At 38.1% G+C, this 18,861-nt stretch overlaps 1 protein-coding gene across 1 annotated transcript in view; it reads left to right on the plus strand.

Moving 5' to 3' along the window:
* The window catches only part of LOC110834670 (uncharacterized), a 212,747-nt gene that overhangs the window by 140,769 nt on the left and 53,117 nt on the right, over nucleotides 1-18,861 (plus strand). The window contains exon 2 of the mRNA XM_022074076.2: nucleotides 6,812-6,896. Coding sequence (XP_021929768.2) covers nucleotides 6,883-6,896 — 14 coding nt within the window. The 5' untranslated portion in view covers nucleotides 6,812-6,882. The remainder of the gene's footprint in view (nucleotides 1-6,811; nucleotides 6,897-18,861) is intronic.

Below are 18,861 nucleotides of genomic sequence, written 5' to 3' on the forward strand. Positions count from 1 at the left end.
ATCCTGTCCATCAGACTCCGTCTTTCGTTTAGCCAGTATCAGTCTGTGTGCGTATTAGGTGGGATTTGAGGTTGGGAGTATGAAGGTGGCTGTCTTCTTGGTTATAGCGCCGTGTAGTTTGGTAGAAGTTTACCAATATGTCAGAGGTCCTTGCTCATCGCCCTGATGATGGAGGCAGAAAGGACCTCCGAAACGTTGGTAAACATCGACCAGACTACACAGTGCAACAACCCAGAAATCTTCATACTCATCGCCCTGATGATGGAGGCAGTATGACCTCTGAAACGTTGGTTAACATCGACCAGAGTACACAACGCAACAACCCAGAAGACAGAAATCTTCATACTCATCGCCCTGATGATGGAGGCAGTATGACCTCTGAAACGTTGGTTAACATCGACCTGACTACACAGCGCAACAACCCAGAAGACAGAAATCTTCATACTCATCGCCCTGATGATGGAGGCAGTATGACCTCTGAAACGTTGGTTAACATCGACCAGACTACACAGCGCAACAACCCAGAAGACAGAAATCTTCATACTCATCGCCCTGATGATGGAGGCAGTATGTCCTCTGAAACGTTGGTTAACATCGACCAGACTACACAGCGCAACAACCCAGAAGACAGAAATCTTCATACTCATCGCCCTGATGATGGAGGCAGTATGACCTCTGAAACGTTGGTTAACATCGACCAGACTACACAGCGCAACAACCCAGAAGACAGAAATCTTCATACTCATCGCCCTGATGATGGAGGCAGTATGACCTCTGAAACGTTGGTTAACATCGACCAGACTACACAGCGCAACAACCCAGAAGACAGAAATCTTCATACTCATCGCCCTGATGATGGAGGCAGTATGTCCTCTGAAACGTTGTTAAACATCTACCAGACTACACAGCGCAACAACCCAGAAGACAGAAATCTTCATACTCATCGCCCTGATGATGGAGGCAGTATGACCTCTGAAACGTTGGTTAACATCGACCAGACTACACAATGCAATTACCCAGAAGACAGAAATCTTCATGTGTAATCGTATTGGGGGACATGATTACAGTCGCGGTATATGGAGGTTCTTTTTATTATTTTATTATTTAGTGTTCTGTCTGACGACAGGTCCATATGAACAGGATCCTTCCATCCTTTTCTTGGACTGGGACCTGTTCATATACGTTCTTGGCAGATGATCCAGAAGTGGTTTGCCATTGCCTTCTTCTGTGTGTGAATGGAGTAATTGTTGGGATGCCACGGAGGAAAACTCCGTGTTGCCTAGACCACGGCCTTGCCCACCAACACAAGTTATAAATTCGGGCACCGCCGGGAATCGAACCCGAGACCCCCCCCCAGGATTACAAGGCCAGCGTGGCAGTACGTAAATACATACATGAACCAAATGAGAAAAATACTCTGATGCTTCTCACCACTACAGTTGATGCATCGTTATTAAATAGTATTCTCATTATTCTTGCAAATTACGTCGCATACTACCCCACCCTTTGGGTGCCACGTGATGAATTGCATTTCCTTTCACCTCGCCACGATATTTATAGCAGAGTAGGAGACGTTTAGCCAAAACATTCCGGCCCCGAAAAATTTGCATTAGACGCAGCAAGCAATCAATTTCCCGCTACGCCCGTATAACTGCTAAGCGCCAGCTGCTGGCCTCAATTCGGCTGACACCCAGTCCCTGGTCCGTCACCGCTTAAACAAAAGACGACTGTGCGCTATATTTAACAAATTAAATACGAACTCACTGCAATGATACGTTTGGCTTCCTTTGCATAAATTAACTAAATAAACGAGAAAATGTTAAACTCAAGAAAGGCGTGTTTTATACGATGATTTACATTTAAGTTATTTTCTAAATACAGTTATAAATTATCACTGTGTTAAAATTATCTGTAAATCTGATTATTGTTTAAATAGGAGAAAATTAAAATAAATTACAAATATATTCTTGTTCAATTTGTATCAGTCTAATCACAATAAAATATTATTATTAAATAATAAAATATTATTACATATAATATATTAAATATTAAAATATTATTACATATAATATTTTAATATTTAAGAATAATATTTTATTGTGATTAGACTGATACAAATTGAACAAGAATATATTTGTAATTTATTTTAATTTGTAATAATATTTTAATATTTAATAATAATATTTTATTGTGATTAGACTTTCGATAGAGAGCATCATTTTAATATATTTTAAATATTTAAATGTTAATTGTAATAATATTTTAATATTTAATAATAATATTTTATTGTGATTAGACTGATAAAAATTGAACAAGTATATATTCAACACAATATTACGCAACATTATCATCTTACAAATATATTGTTAATTTTGGTGTTATAGTACAATAGTAACAAAATTTAACTTGGTCAAAGTATAACGAACAAGTATTTGGATGAACTTAAACGCACATTATCATGTAAGGTTAATACCTTACATGACCTCCTTGTGGTCTCATACTATATCTTCAATGGTCTTCTCAAAGTTCTGTTCCGCTAGGCTTGTGTTATGTGATCTGTTTTGATATTTTTTTTGGGTTCCATTTTTACTACGTACGAGTGTGCCGTAAGTCCGGAGCCATTGGAGAATTCTTATTTATCAAAATACGGGAAAATATTAAGAGCGCAAATTTTCCAACCTCAAGTACCTTTTATGAGTCTTTACGGTGCTATAATCTATACATTTTCAACAGTGAAAACTACGGCCATGTTGGAAAAAAGAATGTTTTTCAAGATTTACCTGTAGTACGTGTGTAATTTCCACTTCAGTTTCTCCCTGTTCTGGAAATATATCCCGTGTCAACTTAGCAACATCTCCGAATCTTTTTACTGTTGATAATGGAAAGAGTGTAGTGCCGTAATGATATGTCCTAGAAAAAAAAAATTAAATATCTAAATTGGAAAAACATAATTTTCAATAGCTTCCCCATCTTTATATTTTAATTTTTATTTAATAAGAGCTCTGTCATGGCCTCGAGATTATGGGGCAGCCTGTATTATTTTCAGTTATTTCGATAATTTTGTAGGAATTTGTTTCATGAAACGTGAAAGCAAGATTTTTGTCTTGTTAAGTGGTCACAGGCTAAGAAGAATTGAGTTCTTGGTGTGGATGTTACCTTTTGTTAAGCTCTGAACAGACCCAAACTTGATAAATGGTTTGGTCTCCAGACCGCATCTTGTATTCGGGGAAAATATTGCAGGTTTGCCAACTATGAGGTGTTGGATGTTAATAGTAATACAAATGTTCTAGAATATAGGCCATCACTAACTTGTATCAGATACTGAAATTTTGTGAAATACGAAACGAACGTGGCATTAGACAGACCTCGCAGGGCACGTAACGTTAATCATTGTCCCAACATTACCACACGTACTCCCCTGCTGGTCGGATTAGGAACCTCCCTCTTGTGTAATTTTCTCTGTCCAATTCTGTGTTAAAGACTGAGAGACAGTCAGTTAAAAACTGGTTTCCGTTTGAATAGACAATACATAAAACATTAAATTTAAAAAATAAGATTAATTAAAATAAATACAAGCGTCCTAAAAAGATGTATATATATACACACTCATTACATACATTAACATTGTGTATACATCTCTTTACGATCCATTTATAATTTAAAGATATAAACAGATATTTGAATTAAAGTTACACAAAAATTAGTGAACTTAGGTGTAAATAAATTAATTAATTTAGATAAAAGCAATTAAAGGACAGATCTAATCTAGTCATGCATAATGTTTCAGGCTGTTATAATGTTTTATGTAAGATGTGTAAGAAATAATCTGTAAAAGTGCTGAAGTTGTTCTCAGCATAGAGGTCGAGCGAGAAGTGATGTCACCTGCGCAAAGGACTGATTTTGGTCGTGTGAGATGGACTCGTCCGAAGCACGCGCTAGAGGGGTGTCAGCTTCTGTCGGGTTTTTAGCTATAGCTGTGTTTAGTTCGGTGCGTCACCGCAGCTGAGGCTGTGCGACCCCCTCCCCTACTACTGAACCCCCCTCTCTCGGCTTACACATCGCGCGTTTAGGTGCCACCATTACTCGCGCGAACTATACCAATAATATGAAATTGATACATGCTACTGTCCCCTGGCAACAAATACAAAACTTTTGTCCCTCGTACACCAAAGTGTGTTTAATTCTTGATGAATTCGAATAATAATTAAACAATCAAAATGTATATATCAAAAACAATATAGTGAAATTTTTTCAACTGTTCGTAACTTATAATTAATAAATCTAAAATAAAATTTCCCTTAATTCCAATGTAAACAATTTTGAGTGGTTCCCGGCGTCCGTGAAAAATCACCCAATATTTTTACTATTCATGTTCGAATACAAAACTATTTTAAAAATAAGAACAGTGTTCATTTTTATGACGGTTATTAACTATTAAACACTATAAAACACTATTGAAGTGTTAAACCAAACTTTTACATTGCACATCAGGTGCTGTAATTACATTATAAATATCACAACTTACGTAAACATGGAATGAGCAGTTGTCTTTATTAAAACTTTAACTACTATATTGTAATAATAATAATAATAAAGAATCGATGATAAGAAATAATTGGTTCTTCGTTGTGATAAAAAGTGATGTTCGTAATTTTAAAAATAGATATAAATTTACATGATTCGTCCTATCGAGAATTCGTAACTCGGAATGCACGATGTCACAACCCGGAAGTAATTCACCGCTGTAAAAACATCACGTCCCAACTAGATGCGAGTTTATGGGTTCGGCTTGTGTGAGTTGGATTGAGCTGGCTGTTGATGGTTGTAGCAAACAGTAGCATTGTAGCTGCGATAAGACCTCCCCTTGCTCGTGATAGATGCGGTCCCATTATAAAGTTGTAAGAGTTGTTAATGTTTTAACTACGTTATATTATCAAGTGCTGGTTGCTTTACCACAAAAACTTTGTGTGCAAATTTAACTAAGACTGGTAACACATCATTACTAGCATGCCCTCATTATGTATCTTGTCGGTAGATGGTGCTGGTACTCGTTTTGCATACTAATCATTTGGTGGCTTCGTTCCTCGTCTAATTACAGTAACCATCAGTAAGGAGAAGGATACGCTGTATTGCCCGTTCAGAAAACATTCGGTCTTTCGCAGTGAGAATTATATTTTCTCTGTGTGTAAACACCATGTCGTATGAAGGCATGTATTTAAGGCTTCGCGCGTGAGATTTAGGGTTCTCACAGCGGCAGGTATGAACATGGTTGTCTTGTTGGTTTCTGCGACATGTGGTCTGTAATAAGGTTACCGGCTTTTCAGAGGTGCTTGCTGCCTTCATCCTCAATGCGATGAGAACTTCTACCATATCCAGAGATAGTCTTAGATCAGTAAGGATAAAACAGCGTTCGGTTTGAGTTCTACACTTGGCATTGTTTTTGAGGTTAAAGTCAATAGAAATCGTATCACTCATAAGAAATAAGAAATACATCCACAATTTTGGTAGTAAAATTAAAATCTTGATTGAAAGAAAAAATAATATTGAAATGGATGTTGGTAAAATGTATTCTCAACGTATGAACTTAATTGAGATGATTTATTAAGACTGGGGTATGGTACTATTATTGTTCGAACTTCAGATTATATTAAGAGAGTTTGTTAATTAGTTTGCTAAAATCTGGTTCAGCATTTGCTTCAAGTAGCGCGCAAGCTTGGCGCTACAATGACTAATTGTTTTATTACAGTCTCCATGGCATTAAATTAGTAAGGTAATTGATAAGAAATTGTTACACATCTATCACTTTGGAGAGGGTTAAATTTGCCAGAAATTATGTGGGTCTGTCTATACGTAATATATCCCTGATGTAAATCTGTTATTAATTTGTTTACATTTGTGTACAAAAGAAATTTTGGAATATCACTTTCTAGTGAAACCTCAACAACTGCTTGGCTGTGAAAATAATTTCAGTTTCGTTCTCAGGAATCCTGTTATAAAGCCAAGTTTGAAGATGTCATCTTCTGGGTTGTTGCGCCGTGTAGTCTAGTAGAAGTTTACAGATGTTTCGGTGGTCCTTTCAGCCTCTATCATCAGGGCGATAACCCAGAAGACAGCCATCTTCGGACTCACCGCCGTGAAAAACCTCAAATCCTTCAAAGCGAAGTTTGTCAATCAATCTCAATCCTGATCAGTTACAGAGCACCAGGAAATGTTTCACACAGGACAGAAAGGCTGAATCGTGAATCTAACCATTCGCGTTAGTCTATAATGCAGTCATCCAGAATTCGTGGAGTTTTATCTCCTCTCTGTTTGTCGTCAGTGGTAACTCACTGTCACCAACACGTTCTTCAGTTTAGAAAATTAAACCCACTATCTTTTTTCTCTGTAACTCTTATGATTAAACATTGGCAATCGATTTGTTTATTACTAATTCAAAAATTTATTTTCCTATATATTCCAAATATTTTGGCGTGCTAATTTTCTTGCTATAGAGGCCGTTTTCAGAGGCTGACTGTAGATCATCCATAATCAATTCCCCATCTTTTTCGAACATTAAGATTAACTGCCGTATTATGGGCCAGATTAAAATCAATTTTAATATTATCCTCCCATTCACCTAGCTGTATATAATTTATCATATATGTTTAAATAGCAGTCATTAAAATAAAAGATTTTGGACAATTTGTTTTTGACACAAAATGAATAGTGTGGACATAATTCTTTCTTGATTTTAGTGAAAATAATCTGATGATATTAATCATGAATTTTGGACGGATATGTAAAGATGGTGGCTCTCGCTTTTTTTGTACAGAATTTACCCGGAGGTAATGGTGGTCTTCGAGCTGGGATGTGAACTCGGAACTCTTGGAATAAGAAGCAAGAATGATCATCGTTTTGTAAGTAATAATTAAAATATTTTACCAGTTTAAAATTAATAATCATATTTTACTGTTTTTTGTTCCTGAGTTTTTAAACTAAAATCACGACATTTTTGTTAACTCAGAAACTTCTTAAGCAACTGGTGTGGTTCAAGTTTTGCGTTCTGTTCTATCTGTTTTTTTTGCCTTTTAAATAAGTGGCCATCATCTAACTACGATTTTCCGTGCTTAGCCACACTTTCTTTTAACAAAATGAGATCTCGAGAGACACTGGTCTATCAGTGCTGGCATCACACTAAGATTAAAATTCCCATACCGGCTTTTGGAATTCCTAAAACGTCCATTTATGACAGAATTGGGTTCAGTTAATGATTGGTGTTTCTTATTTAGAAAAATGTTTTTTTTTCAAAATTGTTTTCACCGAAATATATAAAAGCATCTAATTACCAAAAAAACATGGCTTAATCTGTGATCTTACTCAGCATTAATATAATAAGTAACCCTAAAATATTTAAACCTGTTTTCTTTGATATAGTATTCACATTAGGCTGCATTAGTGAGGGTTTTGTATGTTGCTTCGCTCAATATATTTTTTAAGGAACTGCATTCTCAGAATTTTCATAATAATAAGCTTCTGTAACAGAATTTTTAACGTAACAACTCTTAAGTCGTGGTGGATGGACCGCACCTTCAAGTTCTGTATTTTCCCCGCTACTTGAGAGAAGAAACATCTTTCAGTTTTGTAATTAACTATATAACCAACTACGTGGAACACAGTCCCTCCTGAGAACGAAGAAGGAGATTTCTCGCCATTTTTGGATGTAAAAGGTTTATTGACGTGTTAACAAGAGCTTATTATTTGTCTATATCCTAAGATCTCTTCTCCTGTTTCTTTAATCTCCGTCTTAATATTATATTCTCATCAACGAACAAGGTCCCCCCAAGTTGTCTCTGTATTCTCCATCGGGTATTTAATGTGAATAAAATTTATTTTAACCTGGAACTGCTATATAACATTCAAGAAAGTTCACAGTTTTGCGGTCTACAGTTTATGAACCACTGTTTTAAAAAACGTGTTTGTGTTTTTGTTCAACCTTCTGACTGCTGTGAACTTATTTTAACTCTGGCTTTATACCAACGCCACTGATACCAAAATTCGTAATTAGACACGATTATACATCAGTTTCGTCCACCTACCATCCTCATAACCTCTCTCTCTCTCTTATTCTCTGAGAAATTACCCTCCAAGGTTCTTCCAAATAGAACAGTTGACATTTTCGAAGAGGTTTCCGTACCAAAATTCTGTATGCCTTCTTCATCTCCTTCAAACTCACCACGTGCTTGATCACGTGACTAGGATGTAGGAGACTGACTCAAAATAATTGTAAGCATCTTTAAACAAGGCAAAAGTTTTAGGATGTAAAATATTTATATATATTTTCTACTTGTGTTGTTGAAATTTGTATTTATATGAGCTGTCTTGTAGCTGGAACACTGAACCTGTGTGCGCAGAACTTTTCACTAGGACATTAGTTGTTAGTGTTTGACTTATCGATTTCTTATAAGAAATACATCGAGGCATGCTCTCCCTTCTTCATCCCTGCGATACGCATAACAAAGCCATGTGAGCAAAGACGAGTCTTACTTTTTATTTCATGAAGGGAATTATTTGTAAAACACTCAATAGAAATATATCTTTATGAATTTGAATATATCTCGTGGGTGTCTGGAAACTGAAAGTAATAGCGAAGTACTTCTGCGGTTAAGTTTGTGGAGGATATTTGTATATTCAGATTCTGCATAGGTTTAAGTTATTTTACGACGTTGTCTCAACTGCATAGGTTACCTAACGTTGCTGGATATGAAAAGATGATAATGAATGGTAAATATAAGATGGCTGTCTTCTGCGTTGTTGCAGAAGTTTACCGACGTTTCGGAAATACTCGTTGTCTTCATCGTTAGGGTGATGAGTGCAACACGGAGTTTTCCATTCACACACAGAAGAAGGCAATGGCAAACCACTTCTGGATCATCTGCCAAGAACGTATATGAACAGGTCCCAGTCCGAGAAAAGGATGGAAGGATCCTGTTCATATGGACCTGTCGTCAGACAGAACACTAAATAAATAATAAGATGAGGTGGTCTAGCGGTTAGAACGCTGGCCTTGTAATCCTGGGGTCTCGGGTTCGATTCCCGACGGTGCCCGAATTTATAACTTGTGTTGGGCAAGGCCGTGGTCTAGGCAACACGGAGTTTTCCTCCGTGGCATCCCAACAATTACTCCATTCACACACAGAAGAAGGCAATGGCAAACCAGTTCTGGATCATCTGCCAAGAACGTATATGAACAGGTCCCAGTCCGAGAAAAGGATGGAAGGATCCTGTTCATATGGACCTGTCGTCAGACAGAACACTAAATAATAATAAAATAAATAATTTCAAGCGATCACTACTTATCATTCTAACGGCTTCGCTCCTATCCTAACCTTACTAGAAGGACGAGCGGGCATTGCCTGGGAACCTTCTAGCTATAAGATGTTCTGTCTCCCCCTTCTCTCTCTCTCTGTCTTCGAAGGGTTAAGAACCGCGCCCCTGTCTCCTAGCAACGGGGTTTGGCAGGACGGCTAGTAGCAGCGTTGGGGCACTAAAGATGGAAGTTGCAGTTGCATTGCCAGCCATTAGGAAGAATCCGGTGCAGCCATCTTACTTAATCCTTCGCAAGAACATCGGCGCACTCGGGGTGTTTAAACAGCCCTCGTGTTTCGATGCCAACTGGAGACATTCAAAAAATAAATAGTTCCTCTCAGACTCATTCTGGCTCGAGATACTGTCAGTGCGTCAGGGATTTTGCGAAGACTTCAGTTTTGTCTTAATCCCCCCCCTGTCTTTGATTCAGCTGGAATCCATTTGTTAACAGATTAATGAATTTGGATGTAGGGAGCTAAGGAGAATATTTAGACTGAATGAGAAGAAGATAACATTTCATTCGTATGTAAAATTGTTCTTTTGGATGTTGTCTGTTGTATAAATTTCAATATTTTAGAGTTTCGACGTTTCGGAAGTTTCTACTTCCATCTTTAAGTAATAAAGAGAATAAGAGGACAGAAATACCATCTTCTGGGCTTTCTGGTTGAGTTATTGATTGATTTAATTATTTAAAATATATTCATGATCTGACCTGCAGTTCTCGTTAATTTATTTAGAAAATCGCCCAGATTTGCTTCTGTATGCCAGTACATATCTTGCCCAAGTTTTGTAAATTTTAAGTCTAGTATATATTTGTTCTAATGAAATTCTGGAACCTGAGTTATTTCTGTAGTCGCTCTTAAAAATGATTAGGTACATATTTTCACTTGATATCTACGTATTTTATTTATTATTTTATTTAGTGTTCTGTCTGACGACAGGTCCATATGAACAGGATCCTTCGATCCTTTTCTCGGACTGGGACCTGTTCATATACGTTCTTGGCAGATGATCCAGAAGTGGTTTGCCATTGCCTTCTTCTGTGTGTGAATGGAGTAATTGTTGGGATGCCACGGAGGAAAACTCCGTGTTGCCTAGACCACGGCCTTGCCCAACACAAGTTATAAATTCGGGCACCGCCGGGAATCGAACCCGAGACCCCAGGATTACGTATATGAAACTTGAAAAGAATTTGATGTTATGGTAAGTTTTTGTTAAGCCAGGAAACAGAGATCCCGGGGTAGGGACTGTTTATTTTTATTCCCCAGACAGATGGACAGACTAAGGTAATATTTCTCGCATCCTTAATTGAATTCTCATACTGTCATGTCTCGGTCCCCCGAGCCTTGTTACTGGATAGTAGAGGCTGTTGGAGACACTTCACAATCCCTTAAAAATCCTATCGTGTTTCAGAATTAGAATGCAACAGGCAGCTTTCAATTCGTAACCGTGTTTCAGGTGTTATATTTGGTAGGCCTGTAGGTGATGTTTAGTCGACTATACTTGGTTTTACAATTGCGTGTAGGGATTCAATTATGTGGACCTGGGACAGGTCATTAGGTGGAGGCTCACATCCAAATTCCCTGAAAACGTGAATTAAAATGTTGGTTCGGTTTATTATTATTTAATTTAACTTCGGTTTAGCAGTGTTATAACTATTGAAACAAATGTTGTATAAAATTTGAGACTTGGCTCTCCAAAGGTTTGTGGTAATTATGATGGTCTTGTAGTTATCCTACTAGTCTGAAATCCATAACGTTGTGGGTTCGACTCCAACGGATGACACTAATAATCAAGATAATAATGATTATAAATGTCGTAAGATTTGAGATATTCACGGCTGTGAGTATGAAGATTTCTGTCTTCTGGGTTGTTGCGCCGTGTAGTCTGGTCGATGTTAACCAACGTTTCAGAGGTCATGCTGCCTCCGTCATCAGGGCGATGAGTATGAAGATTTCTGTCTTCTGGGTTGTTGCGCCGTGTAGTCTGGTCGATGTTAACCAACGTTTCAGAGGTCATGCTGCCTCCGTCATCAGGGCGATGAGTATGAAGATTTCTGTCTTCTGGGTTGTTGCGCCGTGTAGTCTTGTCGATGTTTACCAACGTTTCAGAGGTCTTGCTGCCTCCGACATCAGGGCGATTAATTAGTCCAGACTTCACGGCGCAACAACCCAGAAGACAGAAATCTTCATACTCATCGCCCTGATGATGGAGGCAGTATGACCTCCGAAACGTTGGTAAACATCGACCAGACTACACAGCGCAACAACCCAGAAGACAGAAATCTTCATTATAAATGTCAGCATAACGACAATAGTAATCATAATTAGTACCTAAAAGTTACTTTTTAGGTGTTCATTATGAAATGGTGTTTCCATTTGTATCCGGCGTTCCAAACAGTGCGACAATTGGTTTAATGAAGTGCATGCAATCAGATCACTTGTGTTCAGTCCCCACCTCCATTGCGGTGTCTCTTTTATTGGCTTGTTGGTGCCCATAATTGAAATCATTGAAAAAGTGTTCAAACCCCCCAACTTTTTAGCCCGTGAAATTTGTGCTTCCTCTAACATTTCCATTTTATTCTCGAATGTGCGTTTGTAAATGTATACATGACACGTTTTAAACCTTCGACGTCAAAATAAAGTTTTGATACTTTGTGAGTTCTCCCCAGTGAGATAGATTTTACTTTCCTTCCTACTTTCTTTTCTCAGAGAATTCTGCGTCTGTGTTTTCATTCTCTGTTTTCAGCTGTCCGTTTTGGTTTTTACAGTCTTCATTCTCTCTCCCTGTTTTCCTTGTGGTTTCTTCTGCTTCTTCTTTTTTTCCAACCAGCTTAACAAGTTTTCTTAATTTCCCCTTTCCCCTCAACTAGCCTTTCAACACTTACACGCTAGGGGTGACCAAAATATAAAATCCATGTAAACGTTTCGATTCAGTCTGTCTGTATCCTTTCAAACAGAATGCAGATTTTGGTGAATAAATAATAATACAGTGGAGTTTGTAAAGGATCTTGTGACATTAGCGCCTCTTATACTAAGGCTAAACAACTGTGCGTGGTTATAAGTCAGAATTGGCTAGGGTAGATACAGCTAGGCAATATTTGGTTTGACTAGGGTTAGGTTAGTCTGCGACAAATCACGTTAGACTCAGTATAAGCTAGACTAATCTAATCTAAGATAAAATAAGCTGAGCTAGGCATAGCCTAGCCTAACCTAGACTAAGTTAGACTAGGCTAGGCTCAGTTTCTTTAGGGTAGATCGGAGTATTCTAGGGTACAGTAGGTAACTTTATATATTTTTCCAGTCTTGTTAAAAGTAGGTTAACAAAGCAGATTTACATCAATTACCGAAAATATCCATAACCTTCTCGAAGTCAAGCATTCGCCATTTTTTAAATGTGTTTTGAACGTCTTTGCTAAGTATTTCGGGTCATTGGTGACACCAATCTGTTCAGTGTTATAAGTTCTTACGATGTTAATAATATACATAGAATTTCTTGTCTAGCTAAGCGACTGTCAGCTTCTCACCAGAGACTTCAGTAGTTTTATCTGTAGTCGTGATTTAATTACCCCTTGTATCAGTGAGGGGGGACCAGGGATATTTAAAATGCGGCGTCCCTGTACGTAAGTAGATCTTACAAAACATTAGAGTGTAGAAGTTATAGAATTTATCCAAAAAAAAGATCTTTTAATTATATTTATTTAATAAAATAAAGGTACATCTTAAATGTTAGTACTTTTTTTAGAGTCGTTGTGATAGATTATGCTGCCCCTAGTGATAGAATCACGAAACAATGCTGAACAAGATGGCAAACACAGCGGAACAGCGTGTGTAGAATTCGCCTGAGTAAAATAAAGAAAATGTTAGACTGGACAATAATGATTATAAGATGGCGACTGATAACACAAAATAAAAAAAATTATAAGTAATTAAATGTATTTAATTATCGTTTGTAATTATTAATGTTAGTGCCTTTATGTACCAGTTATAAATCATAATGCCTCGCGCACCTTAAAGGTTACTAACGTTTCGTGTCTTTTGTAATTGTTAAAACTATGGCAATATCTTTTTGCAGACAGAGACTGGAGAACGTTGCAGGCAGACAGATCTTTATAATGTACAACCCTGGGATTCTCAGTCTCCTTAACTTAGTGTGAAACTCTCGTAAACATTGATGTCTGCGGAGAATAATTCAGAGCTCACTGCCCCTTGTTGTTGTTGTTTTTCTCTTCTATTAACCCCCCCCTCCCCCCCCCCCACCCCCCGCAGTCTCGGCTCCAAAGGCAGGGGTTCCTTAGCGTAGACAGTCGTAAAGTTTAATTCCTTCACATGAAATATTATTTTGATCGACTAATACAATGATTCGCAAAATGGGGTCCGCGTGACCCGCGCTCCTTTGCGATGCCCAAAGTATTTAAGGCTTTGACCGGGATGTTCTTTTGTTAAATCTTATGTGGTACCGCCTGATTCGACTTCTAATGGTTAAGTGAAGTGTTTTCTTCGCGGTACGGTCTGGATTCGTAAATATTATGAAGACGAGCTTCGGCTTCAAAGGGTTAACCAGCTGATTTTCGTAATGGTGAGGTGTAGTGTTTTCTTCGCGGTACGGACTGAATTCATAAATAATATTCAGACGATCTTCGGCTTCAAAGGGTTAAGTGAACACAGTAACTGTTAATGATAGTAGATCAACTGCCATTTCCGCGTTAATATTAAGACCGGATGTGAGTTACTCAAGTTCTGACTGAAACATTTGTGTATGCAAGTTCCTGGTACTGTCATATAGTAACATAACCGATATTAATGTTATCATTTAACTTTGTTGAAATGGATTCTAAATAAATGGAGGGATATGGTGTAAAATGCATTCATCTGGCTCAGGTAGGATTTTGTGAACGCGGTAATGGGCCTTCGGGTTAAATAAATATAGGGGAATTTCGTGACCATCTGAGCGACTGTTATATTTTAAAAAGGACTCTACTTCATGGCGTAGTATTCCGGTTCTTGAGTCCGTGGTTCCTGGACTTGGCTGCCCTCGTAGTGCGTATTTTCGTTAATGTAATTGGCTCTTACTTCCATTATCTGATAATGTAGCAAGTGATTTGTTGTCTTTCTTATCCTTCGCAATGTTTACCTATAATTAGTTTTCTTACTGTTACTGAGACATTTAATAAATTAATTAAATTGAATTTAGTCTTTCGCTACACTGATAAAAATTGTTGAGCAGAATACGTTTACTTAAGGAAGAAGAAATATTAGGTTTACGATGAGAAATACGTGAGAAATTTTATAAATTATTTTTAACCTAATATCGTTATTAAAGTTATTAAATTAGGGGGAAGAATTAGGCAACATGTAGCACACATGAATAAAATGTGTGCGCACAAGAATTCTGTATGATAATCTTGAGGAAAGAAACTTCTTGGGAGATCTAAGCTTCGATGGTGTGGTTTAGAAATAATAGGAATTCGAAATGTTGGTCTTTTGTGATGGTTTCGTGCAGACTTGTAGATAGATATAATCTTTATCTGAGCCCTGAAGATGGAGACAGTAGGCTATGTTTCTGTAAAACGCTATCTGTACCTAAAGGACAGGAATTAATAGAAAACTAGGGTGTAATCTTGCGGAATGCATTCAGTTGGACCAAGAGCTCTTTTGAACATCTTAATGAACCTTCAGTTTCTATCAGAGCAGTTAATAAAAATCTCATTGTTTCAGTCTGTTTTATAAATCTGAATACAGACGCTCCCTGGGTTATGCAAATTCCACATCTCCACAGCCTCTCCTCCCCACTTGCCATCCGACAAAATGCCGATGACGTAATGTCTGATTCCTCTCCTTCCCCGCCTACAAATTAAGATCTTTGTTGTACATTACCAAAATGTCGCCTTCAGTGAACCAGACGAGCACTAGGATTAAAATATAAATTAAATGTTGTTAAGGTTGGTTTTCTGATGATTTTTTTTCCCCGTCCCTTAAATTTCTTTACGTTTTAGGGTTTTTTTTATACTTCTCAAACATACTCAAACACGCATACATACGTACTTATGTATATTACAGTAACGATTTCGACTTACGCAAAATTCGAACTTCAAGAACGGAATTGTTGCCTAAGTCGGAGGGGCGTCTGTATGACGTAGTTCTTGGGATATTATTGCATTTAACGAAATTTAAATTGTATGTGACGTAGAGAAATGAAATACTTATTAATTCCTGCATGTCTAACCATAATGCAATTTCGCGTTCATTTTTTTAAATTATTAACCAAGATGATAGAGTTGCGTCATATTGTGAAAATATATATTTAATTAATTAATCTTGTCCGTCTGATCACAATTTAAAATTTAAAATTAAGATAATTAAAATACATAAATTTTATACACCTGAAGATGGTTCATCTAAGAACCGAAACATGTAGTGAGAAGGAGATGTTCTAAATGTAAATCGAATGTTTCGATAAGGAGCATCGCATGGTATTTTAATTATCTTAATTTTAAATTTTAAATTGTGATCAGACGGACAAGATTAATTAATTAAATAAATTATTAACCAACTAAATTACTGTCTTTTGGACAATGACACAAAGTGAAACTTAAATTCTCAGACAGCTAAATAATCCAGCTCCATTCCACGTATTTGGTTGATTTGAGATTCTCTTGGTGGCGATTATGAAGATGTCTGTCTTTATGTAATATTCTAGACGTTTACATGCGCTTCAGAGGTGCTTGCTGCCTCCATCATCAGGGCGATGATGGAGGCAGTATGACCTCTGAAACGTTGGTTAACATCGACCAGACTACACGGCGCAATAACCCAGAAGACAGTCGTCTTCAGTTGGTTAGATGATTGGTCGGTCAGTTAGTCACTTAGTTGTCGATAGTTAGTCATTAATAGTACCAAATCATTGACTGTGAATACATGTTTTTTCATTATTTTGGTTACACTCAGAATTCAAAGTAACGTGCGACGTTCTACGAAGACGCATAGATGAACGAAGTGCCGAATGTAATTTGAATGTGGTGTAAAGATTTGGCAGTTCGTGTACGGTGATCGAGTTGTGGTAACGTGATCCTACAGACATTAAAACAGGAGGAGAAGCACTTAGTCAAATCTTGCCTTCTCCGCCTCTGTTACATTGCTCATCTACATTTTTATCTGAAAAAGGAAAAGGCATTAGGTCCTGCTGTACTTATTAGCCTAATTAGAAGAACGCTCTCCCCCATTAAAATTTCCGCCATTACAACGAAAGTTTTTGGTAAGGGGATTCGTGAATGACTCTCGCACTGCAGATATCGCGCGCCGCCAGACAAATGGCGAACAGCGAGCGAATATGTAATCTTGTGGGTCTCGTGGTGTGGTTGCTAGGATACTAGAGTGTCGCTAACGGACGTGGCGTTCCTGGTAACAATCTATAAACAAGGCGTTCGGGGAAGAACATTTGATTCCTACTTTCCTTCATGTGATGCAATTTATAAAGTAAAGCTGACATGAACTGTGTCATTTTAGATTCTCATGGAGGCGAGTATGATGGCAGCAAGAACCTCTGAAACGTCGGTAAATTTATGACGTATTACAAGGCGAGGCAACCTAGAATACAGCCATATTTATCAATAGTTATGTTCTAAATTGTTATTATTTTTTATTTTATTATTAGTGTTCTGTCTGAGGACAGGTCCATATGAACAGGATCCTTCCATCCTTTTCTCGGACTGGGACCTGTTCATATACGTTCTTGGCAGATGATCCAGAAGTGGTTTGCCATTGCCTTTTTCTGTGTGTGAATGGAGTAATTGTTGGGATGCCACGCAGGAAAACTCCGTGTTGCCTAGACCACGGCCTTGCCCAACACAAATTATAAATTCGGGCACCGCCGGGAATCGAACCCGAGACCCCAGGATTACAAGGCCAGCGTTCTAACCTCTAGACCACCTCGTCTTATTATTTATTTAGTGTTCTGTGTGACGACAGGTCCATATGAACAGGATCCTTCCATCCTTTTCTCGGACTGGGACCTGTTCATATACGTTCTTGGCAGATGATCCAGAAGTGGTTTGCCATTGCCTTTTTCTGTGTGTGAATGGAGTAATTGTTGGGATGCCACGCAGGAAAACTCCGTGTTGCCTAGACCACGGCCTTGCCCAACACAAATTATAAATTCGGGCACCGCCGGGAATCGAACCCGAGACCCCAGGATTACAAGGCCAGCGTTCTAACCTCTAGACCACCTCGTCTTATTATTTATTTAGTGTTCTGTGTGACGACAGGTCCATATGAACAGGATCCTTCCATCCTTTTCTCGGACTGGGACCTGTTCATATACGTTCTTGGCAGATGATCCAGAAGTGGTTTGCCATTGCCTTTTTCTGTGTGTGAATGGAGTAATTGTTGGGATGCCACGCAGGAAAACTCCGTGTTGCCTAGACCACGGCCTTGCCCAACACAAATTATAAATTCGGGCACCGCCGGGAATCGAACCCGAGACCCCAGGATTACAAGGCCAGCGTTCTAACCTCTAGACCACCTCGTCTTATTATTTATTTAGTGTTCTGTGTGACGACAGGTCCATATGAACAGGATCCTTCCATCCTTTTCTCGCACTGGGACCTGTTCATATACGTTCTTGGCAGATGATCCAGAAGTGGTTTGCCATTGCCTTCTTCTGTGTGTGAATGGGATGCCACGGAGAAACCGGGGAAGCCCCCGGAGGAAAACTCCGTGTTGCCTAGACCACGGCCTTGCCCAACACAAGTTATAAATTCGGGCACCGCCGGGAATCGAACCCGAGACCCCAGGATTACAAGGCCAGCGTTCTAACCGCTATACCACCATTAGCAACAATTCCGTCCTATTAATATTGCACTGCAGGGATCGGACAGGAGTGCGTCTCGAGAAAACTGCGTTATATGAAATAGGGAACACGGTTTGTTGAAATTCTTTGACCAAAATTCCGTTTACGTGTACATTAATAATTATACAATTCGTGGAAGAAACTGGTTTTATAGGAAGTTTTAAAGGTGGGAGACATTATTTTCCCCGCATAAATATAACCGAGTTCAACAAATCGTGCTTTAAAAAATGATATTTTTAAGTGAAACGAAAGGAAAATCTCGTTTTTAACCTACCGTACATTTTATATTCATTTATGTGATTTTTGTATTAAATTAGTACAGACTCCGAGTGCGTTAAAAACGCAGGATACTATTTCAGTGTTTTGCACCGTTGCTAAATTTGTATTTGTTAACATTTAAAAATATTTCATACATAATTAATGGGCAGATTTATGATTTATCCCCTGTACAAAGTTTAACAAGCTTAGCTCCAGTCGACATCAGTAACGCCTGTCTCCTACGCGGTCAAGTTGTTGTCATTTTACATTTTTCAGAAGTTTTTCAAAAATATAACCACACCAGATTTTACAATCCCGGTTTTTACCTGCAAGAACTGAGGAAAATTACACGAAAAATCATTCCAAAGGATATTGACGTTAGTATATTATTGTAATAGTTCAAAGGGGCCC

The sequence above is a fragment of the Zootermopsis nevadensis genome, unplaced genomic scaffold (genome assembly GCF_977971745.1).
Source record: "Zootermopsis nevadensis isolate Lab colony 2312 unplaced genomic scaffold, Znev_1.0 Znev_ptg000007l, whole genome shotgun sequence".
NCBI classification, from domain to species: Eukaryota; Metazoa; Arthropoda; class Insecta; order Blattodea; family Termopsidae; genus Zootermopsis; species Zootermopsis nevadensis.